The sequence below is a fragment of the Bombina bombina genome, chromosome 7 (assembly GCF_027579735.1).
Source record: "Bombina bombina isolate aBomBom1 chromosome 7, aBomBom1.pri, whole genome shotgun sequence".
Classification (NCBI taxonomy): domain Eukaryota; kingdom Metazoa; phylum Chordata; class Amphibia; order Anura; family Bombinatoridae; genus Bombina; species Bombina bombina.
In genome coordinates this window covers 127819620-127842812 of record NC_069505.1, presented here as the reverse complement: position 1 = coordinate 127842812, position 23193 = coordinate 127819620, and the positions used below count along the sequence as shown (strand labels likewise).

Genomic DNA, 23193 nt, shown 5'->3' with positions numbered 1-23193 from the left:
TCTGTCTTTTTGGTTAAAAAGCATAATTCATTTAGCTTATGAGACTGCTGGACAGCAGCCTCCTGAAGGGATTGCAGCTCATTCTACTAGAGCTGTGGTTTTCTCCAACATAGGTGTGTCCGGTCCACGGCGTCATCCTTACTTGCGGGATATTCTCCTCCCCAACAGGAAATGGCAAAGAGCCCAGCAAAGCTGGTCACATGATCCCTCCTAGGCTCCGCCTACCCCAGTCATTCTCTTTGCCGTTGTACAGGCAACATCTCCACGGAGATGGCTTAGAGTTTTTTAGTGTTTAACTGTAGTTTTTATTATTCAATCAAGAGTTTGTTATTTTAAAATAGTGCTGGTATGTACTATTTACTCAGAAACAGAAAAGAGATGAAGATTTCTGTTTGTATGAGGAAAATGATTTTAGCACCGTAACTAAAATCCATGGCTGTTCCACACAGGACTGTTGAGAGCAATTAACTTCAGTTGGGGGAACAGTGTGCAGTCTCTTACTGCTTGAGGTATGACACATTCTAACAAGACGATGTAATGCTGGAAGCTGTCATTTTCCCTATGGGATCCGGTAAGCCATGTTTATTAAGATAGTAAATAAGGGCTTCACAAGGGCTTATTAAGACTGTAGACTTTTTCTGGGCTAAATCGATTCATTATTAACACATATTTAGCCTTGAGGAATCATTTATTCTGGGTATTTTGATATGATTATATCGGCAGGCACTGTTTTTGACACCTTATTCTTTAGGGGCTTTCCCTAATCATAGTCAGAGCCTCATTTTCGCGCCGGTATGGCGCACTTGTTTTTGAGGACAGCATGGCATGCAGCTGCATGTGTGTGGAGCTCTGATACATAGAAAAGTCTTTCTGAAGGCATCATTTGGTATCGTATTCCCCTTTGGGCTTGGTTGGGTCTCAGCAAAGCAGATTCCAGGGACTGTAAAGGGGTTAAATATAAAAACGGCTCCGGTTCCGTTATTTTAAGGGTTAAAGCTTCCAAATTTGGTGTGCAATACTTTTAAGGCTTTAAGACACTGTGGGAGGGCCAAGTTCATACATCAACCATCAGGGGGGAACAAGGAGTTCCCTAGCGATGGAAGAAGTGACCAAAATCATTCTATGGGCGGAGTCTCACTCCTGCCACCTGTCTGCTATCCATATCCCAGGAGTGGAAAATTGGGAAGCGGATTTTCTGAGTCGTCAGACATTGCATCCGGGGGAGTGGGTACTCCATCCGGAAATCTTTGCCCAAGTCACTCAATCGTGGGGCATTCCAGACATGGATCTGATGGCCTCTCGTCAGAACTTCAGAGTTCCTTACTACGGGTACAGATCCAGGGATCCCAAGGCGGCTCTAGTGGATGCACTAGTAGCACCTTGGACCTTCAAACTAGCTTATGTGTTCCCGCCGTTTCCTCTCATCCCCAGGCTGGTAGCCAGGATCAATCAGGAGAGGGCGTCGGTGATTTTGATAGCTCCTGCGTGGCCACGCAGGACTTGGTATGCAGATCTGGTGAATATGTCATCGGCTCCACCATGGAAGCTACCTTTGAGACGAGACCTTCTTGTTCTAGGTCCGTTCGACCCACTCCAGCTGACTGCTTGGAGATTGAACGCTTGATCTTATCAAAGCGAGGGTTCTCAGATTCTGTTATTAATACTCTTGTTCAGGCCTGAAAGCCTGTAACCAGAAAAATTACCACATAATTTGGTATATCTGTTGGTGTGAATCTGCAGGATTCCCTTGGGACAAGGTTAAGATTCCTAAGAGTCTATCCTTCCTTCGAGAAGGATTGGAAAAAGGGATTATCTGCAAGTTCCTTGATGGGACAGATTTCTGCCTTGTCTGTGTTACTTCACAAAAAGCTGGCAGCTGTGCCAGATGTTCTAGCCTTTGTTCAGGCTCTGGTTAGCATCAAGCCTGTTTACAAAATTTTGACTCCTCCTTGGAGTCTCAACCTAGTTCTTTCAGTTCTTTAGGGGGTTCCGTTTGAACCCTTACATTCCGTTGATATTAAGTTATTATCTTGGAAAGTTTTGTTTTTGGTTGCAATTTCTTCTGCTAGAAGAGTTTCAGAATTATCTGCTCTGCAGTGTTCTTCTCCTTATCTGGTGTTCCATGCAGATAAGGTGGTTTTGCATACTAAACCTGGTTTTCTTCCAAAAGTTGTTTTCTAACAAAAACATTAACCAGGAGATAGTTGTGCCTTCTTTGTGTCCTAATCCAGTTTCAAAGAAGGAACGTTTGTTGCACAACTTGGATGTAGTTCGTGCTCTAAAATTTTACTTAGCAGCTACTAAGGATTTCAGACAAACTTTGTCTTTGTTTGTTGTTTATTCTGGTAAACGGAGAGGTCAAAAAGCAACTTCTACCTCTCTCTCCTTCTGGATTAAAAGCATTATCCGATTGGCTTATGAGACTGCCGGACGGCAGCCTCCTGAAAGAATCACAGCTCACTCCACTAGGGCTGTGGCTTCCACATGGGCCTTCAAGAACGAGGCTTCTGTTGATCAGATATGTAAGGCAGCGACTTGGTCTTCACTGCACACTTTTTCTAAATTTTACAAATTTGATACTTTTGCTTCTTCTGAGGCTATTTTTGGGAGAAAGGTTTTGCAAGCCGTGGTGCCTTCCATTTAGGTGACCTGATTTGCTCCCTCCCTTCATCCGTGTCCTAAAGCTTTGGTATTGGTTCCCACAAGTAAGGATGACGCCGTGGACCGGACACACCTATGTTGGAGAAAACAGAATTTATGTTTACCTGATAAATTACTTTCTCCAACGGTGTGTCCGGTCCACGGCCCGCCCTGGTTTTTTTAATCAGGTCTGATAATTTATTTTCTTTAACTACAGTCACCACGGTAACATATGGTTTCTCCTATGCAAATATTCCTCCTTAACGTCGGTCGAATGACTGGGGTAGGCGGAGCCTAGGAGGGATCATGTGACCAGCTTTGCTGGGCTCTTTGCCATTTCCTGTTGGGGAGGAGAATATCCCGCAAGTAAGGATGACGCCGTGGACCGGACACACCGTTGGAGAAAGTAATTTATCAGGTAAACATAAATTCTGTTTTCACTTGGGCCTTTTTTAAATGTGGCTTCTGTTGAACAGATTTACAAGACGGAGTCTTGGTCTGCGCTTCATACTTTTTCAAATTTAACAAATTTGATACCTTGCTTCTTCGGAGGCTATTTTTGGGAGAAAGGGTTTTGTTGTCCCTCCCATCATCCGTGTACTTTAGCTTTGGTATTGGTATTCCATAAGTAATGGATGATCCGTGGACTGGATACACTTAACAAGAGAAAACATAATTTATGCTTACCTGATAAATTTATTTCTCTTGTAGTGTATCCAGTCCACGGCCCGCCCTGTCACGTTAAGGCAGGTAATTTTTTCATTTGAACTACAGTCACCACTGCACCCTATGGTTTTTCCTTTCTCTGCATGTTTTCGGTCGAATGACTGAATATGACAGTTAGGGGAGGAGCTATATAGCAGCTTTGCTGTGGGTGGACTCTTGCAACTTCCTGTTGGGAAGGAGAATATATTCCATAAGTAATGGATGATCCGTGGACTGGATACACTACAAGAGAAATAAATTTATCAGGTAAGCATAAATTATGTTTTTTTTCAAGGATTGGGTATAGCCATAGTCCACGTTAATCTCTTCAGTAGGGTAGTTTAAAGCAGTTAGGAACTTGTGAGGTGGGCCTCACTGCGTTTTCCTAACATGTTGCTGCCCTAGTATAGAAAGCCAGAGTAGGTTTACTCTGTTCTTTCTTTTCTTCTTAAACAGGAAGAGTCCACAACTGCATTCATTACTTTTGGGAATTCAGAACCTTGCCACCAGGAGGAGGCAAAGACACCCCAGCCAAAGGCTTCAAATACCTCCCCCACTTCCCTCATCCCCCAGTCATTCTTTGCCTTTTGTCACAGGAGGTTGCCAGAGAAGTGTCCAGAAGTTTGAGATAGTCTCTTATGGAGGGTAGTACTCTTCGAAATGGGACTGGAGTTTTTAGTAGTCCTGTCAGCCTCTCAGTGAGAGCATGGATGAAGGGACAGTCTTTCTGCGAAACCATCCCGACTCATATTAACAGCTCCTTGACAATCGGCATTGACGATTTTCGCTGCCTGCCTTTATTCACTCAAGTTAATTTCAGAGGCAAGGCTACTATCTGTCACACTTGAAGGGCCGTGTTCCTGTTCCATGGCGTAGATTCCAGTTAGATCATTTCATTTTACTTCATTATGTGATCTGATGTTAACGTGAAAAGGTATGGTCCTAGTGGGACTCCTTTTATCTTAAATAGGAATCATGGGTTAATATCCTCTAAGGGGGGTTATTGAACAGGGGGGACTTTAAATCATGTTTATGTGGCTCTATCTGTGTAGTAATACTTAAGGCTCATGGCTTTTCGGAACATTACGGCCTTATCAATTTGCTCGGTCTTTAGATTTGCACGCTCTTTTTATGACTTGCACGGTGCACCTCGTGACCGGGTGCGGTTACATTGTTTTCACTTCCATATGCTGACTGTGTGGCAACAGAGAGAGTCTGATCGTTGGTTGTCTGGTTCACAGGAGGTGGTGAGTGCCCCAGCCATTGGGGGTGTAAAGGAGGTGCCAGTTAGTGTTGGTCATTTTTGTAATCCGAAGATGGAGGATTCTGATTTTTTTAGACACGGATGTCTCCGTTGCGGAGAATGCGTCTTGTGGTGAATATGAAATGGCCCGGGTTAATCATGCCCATCAGTTATGTTCTGATTGCAGTTCAAGAGTACTCTCTTCTCCCGATTCAGGGTCCTTCAGAGTGCGTTGAGCTATCTGCCCCCGAGGATTCTAGGTCCTGTGAGGCGCGTGTCCCAGAACTTTCCTTTGCTACGCAAGCAGGTGTCCCTATGGCCTTTACTCCTTCTCCTGAAGGTGGTTTGTTTCCTCCAGATGTTACGGCACGGTTCCGCAAGGGCATATCTGCGGCCTTGGCTCATTTGTTTCTCCCAAGTGAAATATTTTTAAGATACTGTCCGTGTTCTGTTAACCAGTGCCTGTCAGGCGTGGGATCGCCGACTCAGTTTGTTCTCCTGGGGAAGTGTGGGCCTCTGAGGCTTCAGGGGCCCCAACTTTGTGGCCGGAGTCGTTTGTCGATCCGGCAAGGTATAATTTTGCCTTCCGTTATAGGTTAGCATGTCTTCATGTCCTACTACGGCACGTTGGAGGATTCCAGTCCTAGTGGGCCGAGGGATTCGAGGCGTTAGATTCCGGATGGCACATTGGGTATGACGCTTGTGGATGAAGCTAATCTCCTTGACGTCTCCGCTTTTATGGTTTTCTTTTATGTATCGGTTCCAGATCTTAGCTTGGATGAAGGGGGGGACTTTGATCGGCTGGTCTCGATGGCGTACCTTTTTTCCTTGTGCGTTCACCCACGGGTGCTGCCTTATGTTTATTTTAATCCGGTTAGGATGTATTTGATTTGTTGTATAAGCTCACGTTTGATTTAACTTCCGTTTTAGGAATGTTCTTTCTCTGGAACTGATACTTGCGATTTTGTGGTCGCATGGGCGCTTCCTTGGAAGTTGCGCACTACACTGAGGTTATGTTTTATAGTTCATATTATGGAACCTTCGGGTCGATTCTTCTTGGACCTTAGACAGTTCTGTAGTGTTCTTGTACCAGGCAGGTATGGTCGGGCACTGTCTACTGTATTCTTGGATTTAAAAAAAAAAAATAGAAAGAAATGTCTCTTATGGCCCAGTGTTATGGACTCTGGGCTCGGATCCTACTACGAAGTACGGGGCCTGGGGCGTACATACGTTTCTGGTAGGAAGGTTGAGAGCTCCGATATAAGTTGGTTCTTGTAGATTAGTAGAATAATCCACTTAGCGCCTGCTAATACTGACCCTTAGCTAAAATAGATTGACCCCTAGTGGTCAAAAATGGAAATGTCTAACTAACAACAATGCATCAAAGCGCCAACAATAGAAGGCAGGGTCTTGTTACTTAAAAACAATTTTATTTGTTACAATATGATTGCTCGGTTGTTAAAAGCTATAATATTCCATTGTCAATGGAATTGGAATCAAATCAAATAGTCCAATGTTAATAACCAGTGTACAAATACAACTTCTTTATATTTAAAAATGATTGGAGGGTTGAAAAACCTCAAACGTAATATCGCCAATAAAACTAAAATATAGTTAAAATTATGTACAACGTTAGTTGACAACTTTCATTGTATAAAAGATGGTTAAAATAAATGATTGGATATATCCCTCATGGATCCATGTGAACAGTCTAATACGTTTTTCAATAAAGCGTTAACAATAATGGTAACTAAGTTTCATAGACCAAGCATTAACTTTGGTTATACAGTGTTAAGCAAAGGTAGGACAAACACATTTTTAGCGTATGTAAGTCTCAGGTTTTCAAAAGTTCACAATACGTGCTGAGACAATTTGATCTCAAATGGTGTGTGTAATTCTTCAGATTACACTTGTGTATGTTCGTTAAACTTCAAGTTTTGGATAAAAACTTCCTATTTGGTGGTCAAACCTTTGCTAATAACTGATTGATAAATAAGCTACTAGTGCCACTAAATTGCAGCTTCAATATTATTTCCAGGGAACCAATTTTAACAATGCCAATGAAATTTTGCTGCAATGTTATTTGGTAATTATTCACAATATAACTTAGATTCTGGTAACCATTTAGTTTGACAAGTTACTATTTCTAAAAGTACTTATAGAATTCAACTGCAGTGTTATTCCTTACAATGCAACGTAAGGCTCTGATTTTTATGTGCAAAACCTTTCCAATTTTTATCCAAAACTTGAAGTTTAACGAACATACACAAGTGTAATCTGAGATCAAATTGTCTCAGCACGTATTGTGAACTTTTGAAAACCTGAGACTTACATACGCAAAAAATTTGTTTGTCCTACCTTTGCTTAACACTGTATAACCAAAGTTAATGCTTGGTCTATGAAACTTAGTTACCATTATTGTTAACGCTTTATTGAAAAACGCATGGATCCATGAGGGATATATCCAATCATTTATTTTAACCATCTTTTATACAATGAAAGTTGTCAACTAACGTTGTACATAATTTTAACTATATTTTAGTTTTATTGGCGATATTACGTTTGAGGTTTTTCAACCCTCCAATCATTTTTAAATATAAAGAAGTTGTATTTGTACACTGGTTATTAACATTGGATTATATGATTTGATTCCAATTCCATTGACAATGGAATATTATAGCTTTTAACAACCGAGCAATCATATTGTAACAAATAACAAATTGTTTTTAAGTAACAAGACCCTGCCTTCTATTGTTGGCGCTTTGATACATTGTTGTTATAAGTTGGTTATAAGTTGGTTCTTGCTAACATTATTGCTTGAGATGCGTGACTGTTTTTTTTGTTTTTCTGGCGTCATCGTGGTTCCTAGGGTCCCTGGGGACTCGAGACCGTAGGCTTCCATTCCTTTAGAGTCTGGAAATGGGATTGACTTACGGAGGTCTACTATCGGGTGGACGATTTGTGTCTCCAGACTCTGTGGCCTAGTCGCATTCCATTTGCGGAGGCGATGTTTCCTTCCCTCCCGTCTTGGGTTGGGTCCTTTATCTGGAAGTGCGGGCATGTCCTTCATCCTTCTTTTCTCAGTGTTTTGTTTGCTCTAGTACGTTGTTATTCCATTTCAAGGATGTTTAGAGACCGATCCTGCAAGGATCTCTGGAAACTGTCGTTTTCTCAAGATAAGAACTGCCCCTTATCATACCAGTGTCTTTGGACTCTCGGATGCTATCCGTCGATCTTATTGCACATCTAGCCCTTCGGGCTTAGGGGTAGGAGATCTGGGGTCAGTTGCAGTCTTTTCGCCTGTCTGGGTCAGAAAATTGACCATTTATGTTCTCCAGTGTGTGGGTCAGGTCATTGGGCCTGTCTACATGGATTACCTTGCGATCCAGGGGTACTGGTTGCCCCCCTACTAAACCAGTGGGGAGTCCTTTTTGGACTCTCGGTTTTGTGGATGTTGCTAGGTTCTTTTCATCTAAGGATTTAGATGGCAGAAGGCACTGTCTGGGTGCGCTCCTAACCATAGGAGGCAGCTTATGGGTTCATCAGAAGCTTTAGATTTTCGAATCGGTTCTGTTTTTCGAGGACTTCGGCTTAGGACCATGTCTCTTGCCTGGAACGGATATGGACGGTCCTTTATAACCTTTTGGTTTGTTCTCCCGCGTGGCCCTTTGGAGCGGGCGGGAGCTTTCTGACTCTCATGGGAGATTTATATCAGCCTGAGGCTTCTGTTTGAGGTTTCTGACGGATCCCTATTTGTCTGCTGGAACATCTGATGCTTCTGGTAGGCTCCAGTTGCTGTTCCAACTGGACTGATGATATTGGGGTTTAGCCTCTATTGCTAGGGTGGAAACCGTAGCCTAATCCTATTCTTCTCGCCTGGGATGAGGAAAAGGTTTTTACGTGTTCTCCTGTATTGGGAGGTACCTCAGTATCTGTGAAGGACCGTGGGTCCTTGTTTTCTTGCCTTGTAAGGTTTTTTCCCTCTCTTGCATCCTCAGAATTACAGAATGTATTCTGGTATCAGAAAGCTGTGGTTCAGAGTACTTTTCTTCCCTTGGGGAGTGTTACTTCTTTTTGAAAGGCTGCTGTTTAGGGGTTCTTGGACCTGAGCATGAGGTTCCTGTCATGGTTCAGGATAGCCTGCCAGTTCTGTCAGGTTTCTACTCTGGGGGTTTGATTCCTCGTAGATCCATCCTTTTTCTTCCAAGATTCTGAGACTCTTGGTTTCGGTCTTTCACTAGCCTTTGGGCAGGGACCGTTATCCTGGATTGAAGGCCGGGGATCAGTCTGCCTTTGCAGTATGGACCATTTGCTGGTATTGAATCTGTCCTCCCCGTTAATAGGGGGACTCTTTGTGCCCAGCTCTCTACTGGCTGCGTCTGCTGCCAGGATGGAATGCTCTTTGAATGGGAGCTGCTGTCAATATTTTTGGGCACTTTTTGGTGGGATGTGTCCCACGATGCTTCAGGACAGCTTGCTGCCTGAGGATTGGTCATCGAGCTTTTTGCACACAGGTGGCTCTGTGCCCTCTGGGAGAGCTCTTTTTAGCGGCTAGGACATTTTTGTGTCTATGCTTGTTCAGCTGGACGGGTCTTGACTTGTCTAGGTTACAAGGGGGAGCTCGTGGTTTTCTGGATCACCATGGTTGGTATGGTGCGGTGTCAGGGTTATGTGGTGACTTTCTGGTCATCCTAGTGACGTTTTTCTCCTGACTATGGACCCATCTTCTGGTCCTTGTCCTCTTATGGAATTTGTTCCCCTGGACAGTGGTCCTGTGGCAACCTTGGATTGCTCTAAGTTGGAGTGGACCCTTTTGATATCTCATAGGGTCTTCTATTCTCCCTCTCGGGGGTAGATAGGGATTTTGCCAGTTTGGCTTTAGCCTGTGTTGGATGGTCCTTCGGATATCAAGAGTTCCTCTTCTCTCCCTCTCAGGGGTTGATAGAGGTTTTTTGGTTCTAGGTCAGAAATGTTTTCTGTGGGAGTTGAGTGCTGTAGGATTTAGATGGCAGAAGGCACTGTCTGGGTGCGCTCCTAACCATAGGAGGCAGCTTATGGGTTCATCAGGAGCTTTAGATTTTCGAATCGGTTCTGTTTTTCGAGGACTCCGGCTTAGGACCATGTCTCTTGCCTGGAACGGATATGGACGGTCCTTTATAACCTTTTGGTTTGTTCTCCCGCGTGGCCCTTTGGAGCGGGCGGGAGCTTTCTGACTCTCATGGGGGATTTATATCAGCCTGAGGCTTCTGTTTGAGGTTTCTGACGGATCCCTACTTGTCTGATGGAACATCTGATGCTTCTGGTAGGCTCCAGTTGCTGTTCCAACTGGACTGATGATATTGGGGTTTAGCCTCTATTGCTAGGGTGGAAACCGTAGCCTAATCCTATTCTTCTCGCCTGGGATGAGGAAAAGGTTTTTACCTGTTCTCCTGTATTGGGAGGTACCTCAGTATCTGTGAAGGACCGTGGGTAATTGTTTTCTTGCCTTGTAAGGTTTTTTCCCTCTCTTGCATCCTCAGAATTACAGAATGTATTCTGGTATCAGAAAGCTTTGGTTCAGAGTACTTTTCTTCCCTTGGGGAGTGTTACTTCTTTTTGAAAGGCTGCTGTTTAGGGGTTCTTGGACCTGAGCATGAGGTTCCTGTCATGGTTCAGGATAGCCTGCCAGTTCTGTCAGAAGCCTTGTGCTCTGCAGACTCTAAATCTGAGTGGTCTCTAGCATGGCTTTGCAGATTATGTAATTGATGAGTGGTTACCCGGGCTTCCGGTTTTTCCCTTGTATGTAGTTTTTGTGGGGTGTCAAGTAATTTCAGGCTGTGGTGCCTTTTGAAGGAGCCACCTTTTTTGTACCCACCCTTTGTTTGCATTCAGTGTCCTCTAGCTTGGGTATTGTTTTCCTAAAAGTAATGAATGCAGCTGTGGACTTTTCCTGTTTAAGAAGAAAAACATAAATTATGCTTATTTGATCATTTTCTTTTCTTCTGACTGGAAGAGTCCACAGCTCACGCCCACGCTTTATTTATGGGGCAGCTGTACATTTTTGTTCTTCTGTCAACTTTTTTCACCCTGATATTTCTCCTACTGTTCCTTGTTCCGTTGGCAGAATGACTGGGGGATGAGGGAAGTGGGGGAGGTATTTGAAGCCTTTGGCTGGGGTGTGTCTGCCTCCTGCTGGTGGCCAGGTTCTGAATTCCCAAAAGTAATGAATGCAGCTGTGGACTCTTCCTGTCAGAAGAAAAGAAAATTATCAGGTAAGCATAATTTGTTTTTTCCACAGGTCTCTGTAAGGAGTGGCGTCCTTTCACTCCGTGTGAGTCGTCTCACTGCTGGACGGCTAGATTTCAGGTAAGTGTTTTCTGTCTTCATGGTAGGAGACTAGCACTTTCAAGAATAGCACTTTCAAGTTTAAGGGGACAAATAGATCCTTAGTAGGGATCTGAGAAACGCATTGCAACTCTTTTTAACATTTGTTTTTATGTACTGGGGTATAACTGTTTATTTCTTTCATGTAATTAGCAAGAGTCCATGAGCTAGTGACGTATGGGATATACATTCCTACCAGGAGGGGCAAAGTTTCCCAAACCTCAAAATGCCTATAAATACACCCCTCACCACACCCACAATTCAGTTTTACAAACTTTGCCTCCCATGGAGGTGGTGAAGTAAGTTTGTGCTAGATTCTTCGTTGATATGAGCTTTGCAGCAGGCTGGAGCCCGATTTTCCTCTCAGAGTGCAGTGAATGTCAGAGCAATGTGAAGAGAGTATTGCCTATTTGAATACCATGGTCTCCTTCTACGGGATCTATTTCATAGGTTCTCTGTTATCGGTCGTAGAGATTCATCTCTTACCTCCCTTTTCAGATCGACGATATACTCTTATATACCATTACCTCTACTGATTCTCGTTTCAGTACTGGTTTGGCTGTCTACTATATGTAGATGAGTGTCTTAGGGTAAGTAAGTCTTATTTTTTATGACACTCTAAGCTATGGTTGGGCACTTTATATGTAAAGTTCTAAATATATGTATTTAAACTTATATTTGCCTTGATTCAGGATAATCAGTATTCCTTATTTCAGACAGTCAGTTTCATTATTTGGGATAATGCATATGAAATATTTTTTCTTACCTTAAAAGAATTTTTTTCAATTGACTTTTTTTCCCCGTGGGCTGTTAGGCTCGCGGGGGCTGAAAATGTTTCAATTTATTGCGTCATTTTTGGCGCAAAAAAATGTTGTAATTTCCGGCGCCCTAATTGACGCTGGAAGTTGCGTTTGGTTGCATCATATTTGACGTTCAGACGTTTTTTTGCGGCAAAATTGTGGGCGTCGTTTTTTTCGGCGTCACAGGATGTGGCGTCATACTTGGCGCCAAAAAATATGGGCGTTGTACTTGGCGCCAATAATGTGGGCGTCATTTTTTGGTGCCAAAAAATGTGGGCGTCATTCTTGTCTCCACCTTTTTTTCACATTATTTCAGTCTCATTTTTCATTGCTTCTGGTTGCTAGAGGCTTGTTCATTTGGCATTTTTTCCCATTCCTGAAACTGTCATTTAAGGAATTTGATATTTTTGCTTTATATGTTGTTTTTTCTATTACATATTGCAAGATGTCTCAACATGACCATGGATCAGAATCTACTTCTGGAAAGACGCTGCCTGATGCTGGTTCTACCAAAGTTAAGTGCATCTGTTGTAAACTTTTGGTAACTGTTCCTCCGGCTGTTGTTTGTGATAACTGTCATGATAAACTTCTAATGCAGATTGTATTTCCATTAGTAATAATCCATTACCTGTTGTTGCTCCTTCAACATCTAATGTTCAGGATGTCCCTGTTAATGTAAAAGAATGTGTTTCTAAATCTATTAGGAAGGCCCTGTCTGTTATTCCTCCATCCAGTAAGCGTAAAAGGTCTTTTAAAACTTCACATATTTCAGATGAATTTTTAAGTGACCGTCATCATTCTGACTTATCTGTTTCTGATGAGGATCTATCTGGTTCAGAAGATTCTGCCTCAGATATTGACACTGATAAATCTTCATATTTATTTAAGATGGAGTTTATTCGTTCTTTACTTAAAGAAGTGTTAGTTGCATTAGATATGGAGGAGTCTAGTCCTCTTGATACTAAATCTACTAAGCGTTTAAATTCGGTTTTCAAACCTCATGTAGTTATTCCTGAAGTTTTTCCAGTTCCTGATGCTATTTCAGAAGTAATTTCTAGGGAATGGAATAGTCTGAGTACTTCATTTACTCCTTCTCATAGGATTAAGAAATTGTATCCTGTGCCATCTGATAGATTAGAATTTTGGGATAAAATTCCTAAAGTTGATGGGGCTATTTCTACTCTTGCTAAACGTACTACTATTCCTACGGCAGATAGTACTTCCTTTAAGAATCCTTTAGACAGGAAGATTGAATCCTTTCTAAGGAGAGCTTATTTATGTTCAGGTAATCTTCTTAGACCTGCTATTTCTTTGGCTGATGTTGCTGCAGCTTCCACTTTCTGGTTGGAGGCTTTAGCGCAACAAGTGTCAGACCATAATGCTTATAGCATTGTTAAACTTCTTCAACATGCTAATAACTTTATCTGTGATGCCATTTTTGATATCATTAGAATTGATGTCAGATATATGTCTTTAGCTATCAGCTAGAAGAGCTTTATGGCTTAAATCTTGGAATGCAGATATGACTTCTAAGTCAACTTTGCTTTCTCTTTCTTTCCAAGGTAATAAATTATTTGGTTCACAGTTGGATTCTATTATTTCAACTGTTACTGGGGGGAAAGGAACCTTTTTGCCTCAGGACAAAAAAATCTAAAGGTAAATACAGGGCTGCTAATTGTTTTCGTTCCTTTCGTCAGAGTAAAGAACAGAAGCCTGACCCTTCCCCTAAAGGAACGTTTCCGTTTGGAAACCTTCTCCAGTCTGGAATAAATCCAAGCCTTTTAGAAAGTCAAAACCAGCTCCTAAATCCGCATGAAGGTGTGGCCCTCATTCCAGCACAGCTGGTAGGGGGCAGGTTACAATTTTTCAAAGATATTTGGATCAATTCGATTCACAGTCTTTGGATTCAGAACATTGTTTCTCAAGGATACAGAATAGGTTTCAAGATAAGACCTCCTGTGAAAAGATTTTTTTCTCTCTCGCATTCCAGTAAACCCAGTGAAGGCTCAGGCATTTCTGAAATGTGTTTCAGATCTAGAGTTGGCTGGGGTAATTGTACCAGTTCCAGTTCTGGAACGGGGTCTGGGGTTTTACTCAAATCTATTCATTGTACCAAAGAAGGAGAATTCCTTCAGACCAGTTCTGGATCTAAAAATATTGAATCGTTATGTAAGAATACCAACATTCAAAATGGTGACTATAAGGACTATTCTGCCTTTTGTTCAGCAAGGGCATTATATGTCCACAATAGATTTACAGGATGCATATCTTCATATTCCAATTCATCCAGATCACTATCAGTTTCTGAGATTCTCTTTTCTAGACAAGCATTACCAGTTTGTTGACCTTCCGTTTGGCCTAGCAACAGCTCCAAGGATCTTTTCAAAGGTTCTCGGTGTCCTTCTCTCTGTCATCAGAGAACAGGGTATTGCAGTATTTCCTTATTTGGACGATATCTTGGTACTTGCTCAGTCTTTACATTCTGCAGAATCTCATACAAATCAACTTGTGTTGTATCTTCAAAAACATGGTTGGAGGATCAATTTACCGAAGAGTTCTTTGATTCCTCAGACAAAGGTAACCTTGTTGGGCTTTCAGATAGATTCAGTGTCCATGACTTTGTCTCTAACAGAAAAGAGACGTCTGAAGTTGGTTTCAGCTTGTCAAAACCTTCAGTCTCAGTCATTCCCTTAAGTAGCTTTTTGCATGGAAATTCTAGGTCTCATGACTGCTGCATCGGACGTGATCCCCTTTGCTCGTTTTCACATGAGACCTCTTCAGCTTTGTATGCTGAACCAGTGGTGCAGGGATTATACAAGGATATCTCAAATAATATCCTTAAATCCCAATGTTCGATCTTCTCTGACTTGGTGGTTGGATCACCATCGTTTAATTCAAGGGGCCTCTTTTGTTTGTCCAACCTGGACTGTGATCTCAACAGATGCAAGTCTTTCAGGTTGGGGAGCTGTATGGGGATCTCTGACAGCGCAGGGGGTTTGGGAATCTCAGGAGGCGAGATTACCGATCAACATTTTGGAACTCTGTGCGATTTTCAGAGCTCTTCAGTTCTGGCCTCTTCTGAAGAGGGAATCGTTTATTTGTTTTCAGACGGACAATGTCACAACCGTGGCGTATGTCAATCATCAAGGTGGGACTCACAGTCCTCATGCTATGAAAGAAGTATCTCGGATACTTGTATGGGCGGAATCCAGCTCTTGTCTAATTTCTGCGGTTCACATCCCAGGTGTAGACAATTGGGAAGCGGATTATCTCAGTCGCCAGACGTTACATCCGGGCGAATGGTCTCTTCACCCAGAGGTATTTCTTCAGATTGTTCAAATCTGGGGACTTCCAGAAATAGATCTGATGGCCTCTCATCTAAACAAGAAACTTCCCAGGTATCTGTCCAGATCCAGGGATCCTCAGGCGGAAGCAGTGGACGCATTGTCGCTTCCTTGGAATTATCATCCTGCCTATATCTTTCCGCCTCTAGTTCTTCTTCCAAGAGTGATTTCCAAAATTCTAATGGAACGTTCGTTTGTACTGCTGGTGGCTCCAGCATGGCCTCACAGGTTTTGGTATGCGGATCTCATTCGGATGGCCAGTTGCCAACCTTGGAGACTTCCGTTAAGACCAGACCTTCTATCTCAAGGTCCATTTTTCCATCAGGATCTCAAATCATTAAATTTGAAGGTATGGAAATTGAACGCTTGATTCTTAGTCATAGAGGTTTCTCTGACTCAGTAATTAATACTATGTTACAGGCTCGTAAATCTGTGTCTAGGAAGATTTATTATCGAGTCTGGAAGACTTACATTTCTTGGTGTTCTTCTCATAAGTTCTCCTGGCATTCTTTTAGAATTCCTAGAATTTTACAGTTTCTTCAGGATGGTTTGGATAAAGGTTTATCTGCAAGTTCTTTGAAAGGACAGATCTCTGCTCTTTCGGTTCATTTTCACAGAAAGATTGCTAATCATCCTGATATTCATTGTTTTGTACAGGATTTGGTTCGTATCAAGCCTGTCATTAAGTGAATCTCTCCTCCTTGGAGTCTTAATTTGGTTCTGAGGGCTTTACAGGCTCCTCCGTTTGAACCTATGCATTCTCTGGATATTAAATTACTTTCTTGGAAAGTTTTGTTCCTTTTGGCCATCTCTTCGGCTAGAAGAGTTTCTGAGTTATCTGCTCTTTCTTGTGAATCTCCTTTTCTGATTTTTCATCAGGATAACATAATTTATGTAAGAACTTACCTGATAAATTCATTTCTTTCATATTAACAAGAGTCCATGAGCTAGTGACGTATGGGATATACATTCCTACCAGGAGGGGCAAAGTTTCCCAAACCTTAAAATGCCTATAAATACACCCCTCACCACACCCACAAATCAGTTTAACGAATAGCCAAGAAGTGGGGTGATAAGAAAAAAAGTGCGAAGCATATAAAATAAGGAATTGGAATAATTGTGCTTTATACAAAAAAATCATAACCACCACAAAAAAGGGTGGGCCTCATGGACTCTTGTTAATATGAAAGAAATGAATTTATCAGGTAAGTTCTTACATAAATTATGTTTTCTTTCATGTAATTAACAAGAGTCCATGAGCTAGTGACGTATGGGATAATGACTACCCAAGATGTGGATCTTTCCACACAAGAGTCACTAGAGAGGGAGGGATAAAATAAAGACAGCCAATTCCTGCTGAAAATAATCCACACCCAAAAATAAAGTTTAACAAAAAACATAAGCAGAAGATTCAAACTGAAACCGCTGCCTGAAGAACTTTTCTACCAAAAACTGCTTCAGAAGAAGAAAATACATCAAAATGGTAGAATTTAGTAAAAGTATGCAAAGAGGACCAAGTTGCTGCTTTGCAGATCTGGTCAACCGAAGCTTCATTCCTAAACGCCCAGGAAGTAGAAACTGACCTAGTAGAATGAGCTGTAATTCTTTGAGGCGGAATTTTACCCGACTCAACATAGGCAAGATGAATTAAAGATTTCAACCAAGATGCCAAAGAAATGGCAGAAGCTTTCTGGCCTTTCCTAGAACCGGAAAAGATAACAAATAGACTAGAAGTCTTACGGAAAGATTTCGTAGCTTCAACATAATATTTCAAAGCTCTAACAACATCCAAAGAATGCAATGATTTCTCCTTAGAATTCTTAGGATTAGGACATAATGAAGGAACCACAATTTCTCTACTAATGTTGTTGGAATTCACAACTTTAGGTAAAAATTCAAAAGAAGTTCGCAACACCGCCTTATCCTGATGAAAAATCAGAAAAGGAGACTCACACGAAAGAGCAGATAATTCAGAAACTCTTCTAGCAGAAGAGATGGCCAAAAGGAACAAAACTTTCCAAGAAAGTAATTTAATGTCCAATGAATGCATAGGTTCAAACGGAGGAGCTTGAAGAGCTCCCAAAACCAAATTCAAACTCCATGGAGGAGAAATTGACTTAATGACAGGTTTTATACGAACCAAAGCTTGTACAAAACAATGAATATCAGGAAGAATAGCAATCTTTCTGTGAAAAAGAACAGAAAGAGCGGAGATTTGTCCTTTCAAAGAACTCGCGGACAAACCCTTATCTAAACCATCCTGAAGAAACTGTAAAATTCTCGGTATTCTAAAAGAATGCCAAGAAAAATGATGAGAAAGACACCAAGAAATATAAGTCTTCCAGACTCTATAATATATCTCTCGAGATACAGATTTACGAGCCTGTAACATAGTATTAATCACGGAGTCAGAGAAACCTCTATGACCAAGAATCAAGCGTTCAATCTCCATACCTTTAAATTTAAGGATTTCAGATCCGGATGGAAAAAAGGACCTTGAGACAGAAGGTCTGGTCTTAACGGAAGAGTCCATGGTTGGCAAGATGCCATCCGGACAAGATCCGCATACCAAAACCTGTGAGGCCATGCCGGAGCTATTAGCAGAACAAACGAGCATTCCCTCAGAATCTTGGAGATTACTCTTGGAAGAAGAACTAGAGGCGGAAAGATATAGGCAGGATGATACTTCCAAGGAAGTGATAAAGCATCCACTGCCTCCGCCTGAGGATCCCGGGATCTGGACAGATACCTGGGAAGTTTCTTGTTTAGATGAGAGGCCATCAGATCTATCTCTGGAAGCCCCCACATTTGAACAATCTGAAGAAATACCTCTGGGTGAAGGGACCATTCGCCCGGATGCAACGTTTGGCGACTGAGATAATCCGCTTCCCAATTGTCTACACCTGGGATATGAACCGCAGAGATTAGACAGGAGCTGGATTCCGCCCAAACCAAAATTCGAGATACTTCTTTCATAGCCAGAGGACTGTGAGTCCCTCCTTGATGATTGATGTATGCCACAGTTGTGACATTGTCTGTCTGAAAACAAATGAACGATTCTCTCTTCAGAAGAGGCCAAAACTGAAGAGCTCTGAAAACTGCACGGAGTTCCAAGATATTGATCGGTAATCTCACCTCCTGAGATTCCCAAACTCCTTGTGCCGTCAGAGATCCCCACACAGCTCCCCAACCTGTGAGACTTGCATCTGTTGAAATTACAGTCCAGGTCGGAAGAACAAGAGAAGCCCCCTGAATTAAACGATGGTGATCTGTCCACCACGTTAGAGAGTGCCGAACAATCGGTTTTAAAGATATTAATTGATATATCTTCGTGTAATCCCTGCACCATTGGTTCAGCATACAGAGCTGAAGAGGTCGCATGTGAAAACGAGCAAAGGGGATCGCGTCCGATGCAGCAGTCATAAGACCTAGAATTTCCATGCATAAGGCTACCGAAGGGAATAATTGAGACTGAAGGTTTCGACAGGCTGTAATCAATTTTAGACGTCTCTTGTCTGTTAAAGACAAAGTCATGGACACTGAATCTATCTGGAAACCCAGAAAGGTTACCCTTGTTTGAGGAATCAAAGAACTTTTTGGTAAATTGATCCTCCAACCATGATCTTGAAGAAACAACACAAGTCGATTCGTATGAGACTCTGCTAAATGTAAAGACGGAGCAAGTACCAAGATATCGTCCAAATAAGGAAATACCACAATACCCTGTTCTCTGATTACAGACAGAAGGGCACCGAGAATCTTTGTGAAAATTCTTGGAGCTGTAGCAAGGCCAAACGGTAGAGCCACAAATTGGTAATGCTTGTCTAGAAAAGAGAATCTCAGGAACTGATAATGATCTGGATGAATCGGAATATGCAGATATGCATCCTGTAAATCTATTGTGGACATATAATTCCCTTGCTGAACAAAAGGCAATATAGTCCTTACAGTTACCATCTTGAACGTTGGTATCCTTACATAACGATTCAATAATTTTAGATCCAGAACTGGTCTGAAGGAATTCTCCTTCTTTGGTACAATGAAGAGATTTGAATAAAACCCCATCCCCTGTTCCGGAACTGGAACTGGCATAATTACTCCAGCCAACTCTAGATCTGAAACACAATTCAGAAATGCTTGAGCTTTCACTGGATTTACTGGGACATGGGAAAGAAAAAATCTCTTTGCAGGAGGTCTCATCTTGAAACCAATTCTGTACCCTTCTGAAACAATGTTCTGAATCCAAAGATTGAGAACAGAATTGATCCAAATTTCTTTGAAAAAACGTAACCTGCCCCCTACCAGCTGAACTGGAATGAGGGCCGTACCTTCATGTGAACTTAGAAGCAGGCTTTGCCTTTCTAGCAGGCTTGGATTTATTCCAGACTGGAGATGGTTTCCAAACTGAAACTGCTCCTGAGGACGAAGGATCAGGCTTTTGTTCTTTGTTGAAACGAAAGGAACGAAAACGATTGTTAGCCCTGTTTTTACCTTTAGACTTTTTATCCTGTGGTAAAAAAGTTCCTTTCCCACCAGTAACAGTTGAAATAATAGAATCCAACTGAGAACCAAATAATTTGTTTCTATCTAAAGGATCCTTAAACGAGGTACCATCTGATGTAGGAATGGTAGTACGTTTAGCAAGGGTAGAAATAGCCCCATCAACTTTAGGGATTTTGTCCCAAAACTCTAACCTGTCAGGCGGAACAGGATATAATTGCTTAAAACGTTTAGAAGGAGTAAATGAATTACCCAATTTATCCCATTCCTTAGCAATTACTGCAGAAATAGCATTAGGAACAGGAAAGACTTCTGGAAAAACCGCAGGAGCTTTAAAAACCTTATCCAAACGTATAGAATTAGTATCAAGAGGACTAGAATCCTCTATTTCTAAAGCAATTAGTACTTCTTTAAGTAAAGAGCGAATGAATTCCATCTTAAATAAATATGAAGATTTATCAGCATCAATCTCTGAGACAGAATCCTCTGAACCAGAAGAGTCCAAAGAATCAGAATGATGGTGTTCATTTAAAAATTCATCTGTAGAGAGAGAAGATTTAAAAGACTTTTTACGTTTACTAGAAGGAGAAATAACAGACAAAGCCTTCTTTATGGATTCAGAAACAAAATCTCTTATGTTATCAGGAACATTCTGCACCTTAGATGTTGAGGGAACTGCAACAGGCAATGGTACATCACTAAAGGAAATATTATCTGCATTAACAAGTTTGTCATGACATTTAATACAAACAACAGCTGGAGGAATAGCTACCAAAAGTTTACAGCAGATACACTTAGCTTTGGTAGATCCAGCAGGCAGAGGTTTTCCTGTAGTATCTTCTGGCTCAGATGCAACGTGAGACATCTTGCAATATGTAAGAGAAAAAACAACATATAAAGCAAAATAGATCAAATTCCTTATAAGACAGTTTCAGGAATGGGAAAAAAATGCCAAACATCAAGCTTCTAGCAACCAGAAGCAAATGAAAAATGAGACTGAAATAATGTGGAGAAAAAAGCGACGCCCATATTTTTTGGCGCCAAATAAGACGCCCACATTATTTGGCGCCTAAATGCTGTTGGCGCCAAAAATGACGCCACATCCGGAACGCCGACATCTTTGGCGCAAAATAACGTCAAAAAATGACGCAACTTCCGGCGACACGTATGACGCCGGAAACGGAAAAGAATTTTTGCGCCAAAAAAGTCCGCGCCAAGAATGACGCAATAAAATGAAGCATTTTCAGCCCCCGCGAGCCTAACAGCCCACAGGGAAAAAGTCAAATTTTTGAGGTAAGAAAAATATGATAATTAAAGCATAATCCCAAATATGAAACTGACTGTCTGGAAATAAGGAAAGTTGAACATTCTGAGTCAAGGCAAATAAATGTTTGAATACATATATTTAGAACTTTATAAATAAAGTGCCCAACCATAGCTTAGAGTGTCACAGAAAATAAGACTTACTTACCCCAGGACACTCATCTACATGTTTGTAGAAAGCCAAACCAGTACTGAAACGAGAATCAGTAGAGGAAATGGTAAATATAAGAGTATATCGTCGATCTGAAAAGGGAGGTAAGAGATGAATCTCTACGACCGATAACAGAGAACCTTATGAAATAGACCCCGTAGAAGGAGATCACTGCATTCAATAGGCAATACTCTCCTCACATCCCTCTGACATTCACTGCACGCTGAGAGGAAAACCGGGCTCCAACTTGCTGCGGAGCGCATATCAACGTAGAATCTAGCACAAACTTACTTCACCACCTCCCTTGGAGGCAAAGTTTGTAAAAACTGATTTGTGGGTGTGGTGAGGGGTGTATTTATAGGCATTTTAAGGTTTGGGAAACTTTGCCCCTCCTGGTAGGAATGTATATCCCATACGTCACTAGCTCATGGACTCTTGTTAATTACATGAAAGAAAAGGCGGTGTTGCGGACTTCATTTCAATTTTTACCTAAGGTTGTGAATTCTAACAACATTAGTAGGGAAATTGTTGTTCCTTCATTGTGCCCTGATCCTAAGAATTCGAAGGAGAGATCTTTACATTCTTTGGATGTAGTAAGAGCTTTGAAATATTATGTTGAAGCTACTAAAGATTTTAGAAAGACTTCTAGTCTATTTGTTATCTTTTCTGGTTCCAGGAAAGGTCAGAAAGCTTCTGCCATTTCTTTGGCGTCTTGGTTAAAGTCTTTGATTCATCATGCTTATGTGGAGTTGGGTAAGTCCCCGCCTCAAAGGATTACGGCTCATTCTACTAGGTCAGTTTCTACTTCCTGGGCTTTTAGGAATGAAGCTTCTGTTGATCAGATTTGCAAAGCAGCAACTTGGTCTTCTTTGCATACTTTTACTAAATTCTACCATTTTGATGTTTTCTCTTCTTCTGAAGCAGTTTTTTGGTAGAAAAGTACTTCAGGCAGCTGTTTCAGTTTGATTCTTCTGCTTATAATTTCAGTTTTTTTCATTATTAAGATTAAAACTTTTGATTTGGGTTGTGGATTATTTTTTCAGCGGAATTGTCTGTCTTTATTTCTTCTGTTATGTGTGATCAGTCCACGGGTCATCATTACTTCTGGGATATTATCTGCTCCCCTACAGGAAGTGCAAGAGGATTCACCCAGCAGAGTTGCTATATAGCTCCTCCCCTCTACGTCACCTCCAGTCATTCTCTTGCACCCAAAGACTAGATAGGAGGTGTGAGAGGACTATGGTGATTATACTTAGTTTTTATAACTTCAATCAAAAGTTTGTTATTTTACAATAGCACCGGAGCGTGTTATTACTTCTCTGGCAGAGTTTGAAGAAGAATCTACCAGAGTTTTTCTTATGATTTTAACCGGAGTAGTTAAGATCATATTGCTGTTTCTCGGCCATCTGAGGGAGGTAAAAGCTTCAGATCAGGGGACAGCGGGCAGTTGAATCTGCATTGAGGTATGTAGCAGTTTTTATTTTCTGAATGGAATTGATGAGAAAATCCTGCTATACCGTTATAATGACATGTATGTATACTCTACACTTCAGTGTTCTGGGGATGGTATTTCACCGGAATTACTCTGTAAAAATACATTAAACCTTTTAATAGGTATTTAATTCATGTTAAACGTTTTTGCTGGAATGTAGAATCGTTTGCATTTCTGAGGTACTGAGTGAATAAATATTTGGGCATTATTTTTCCACTTGGCAGTTTGCTTGTTTTGATTATGACAGTTTCGTTTCTCTCTCACTGCTGTGTGTGAGGGGGAGGGGCCGTTTTTGGCGCTCTTTGCTACGCATCAAAAATTTCCAGTCAGTTACACTTATATTTTCTGCATGATCCGGTTCATCTCTAACAGAACTCAGGGGTCTTCAAACTTCTTTGAAGGGAAGTAGATTCTCTCAGCAGAGCTGTGAGATTTATATAGTGACTGTGTTTTAAAACGTTGCTCTGTGATTTTTATGCTTTACTAATGGGAACAAGCCTTTGCTAACAAGTTATGTTGTTTTTAAAGAGTGATGCTATAACTGTTTTTCAGTTCATTATTTCAACTGTCATTTAATCGTTTAGTGCTTCTTTGAGGCACAGTACGTTTTTGTTAAATAAGATTGTAACCAA

The 23193-nt window shown here is 41.4% G+C and overlaps 1 protein-coding gene across 1 annotated transcript in view; it reads left to right on the top strand.

The window, feature by feature from the left end:
• PHF21A (PHD finger protein 21A) overlaps window positions 1-23193 on the top strand; it is a 631407-nt gene that overhangs the window by 533032 nt on the left and 75182 nt on the right. The window contains exon 16 of the mRNA XM_053720295.1: window positions 16153-16159. Within this exon, the coding sequence (XP_053576270.1) occupies window positions 16153-16159 (7 nt within the window). The remainder of the gene's footprint in view (window positions 1-16152; window positions 16160-23193) is intronic.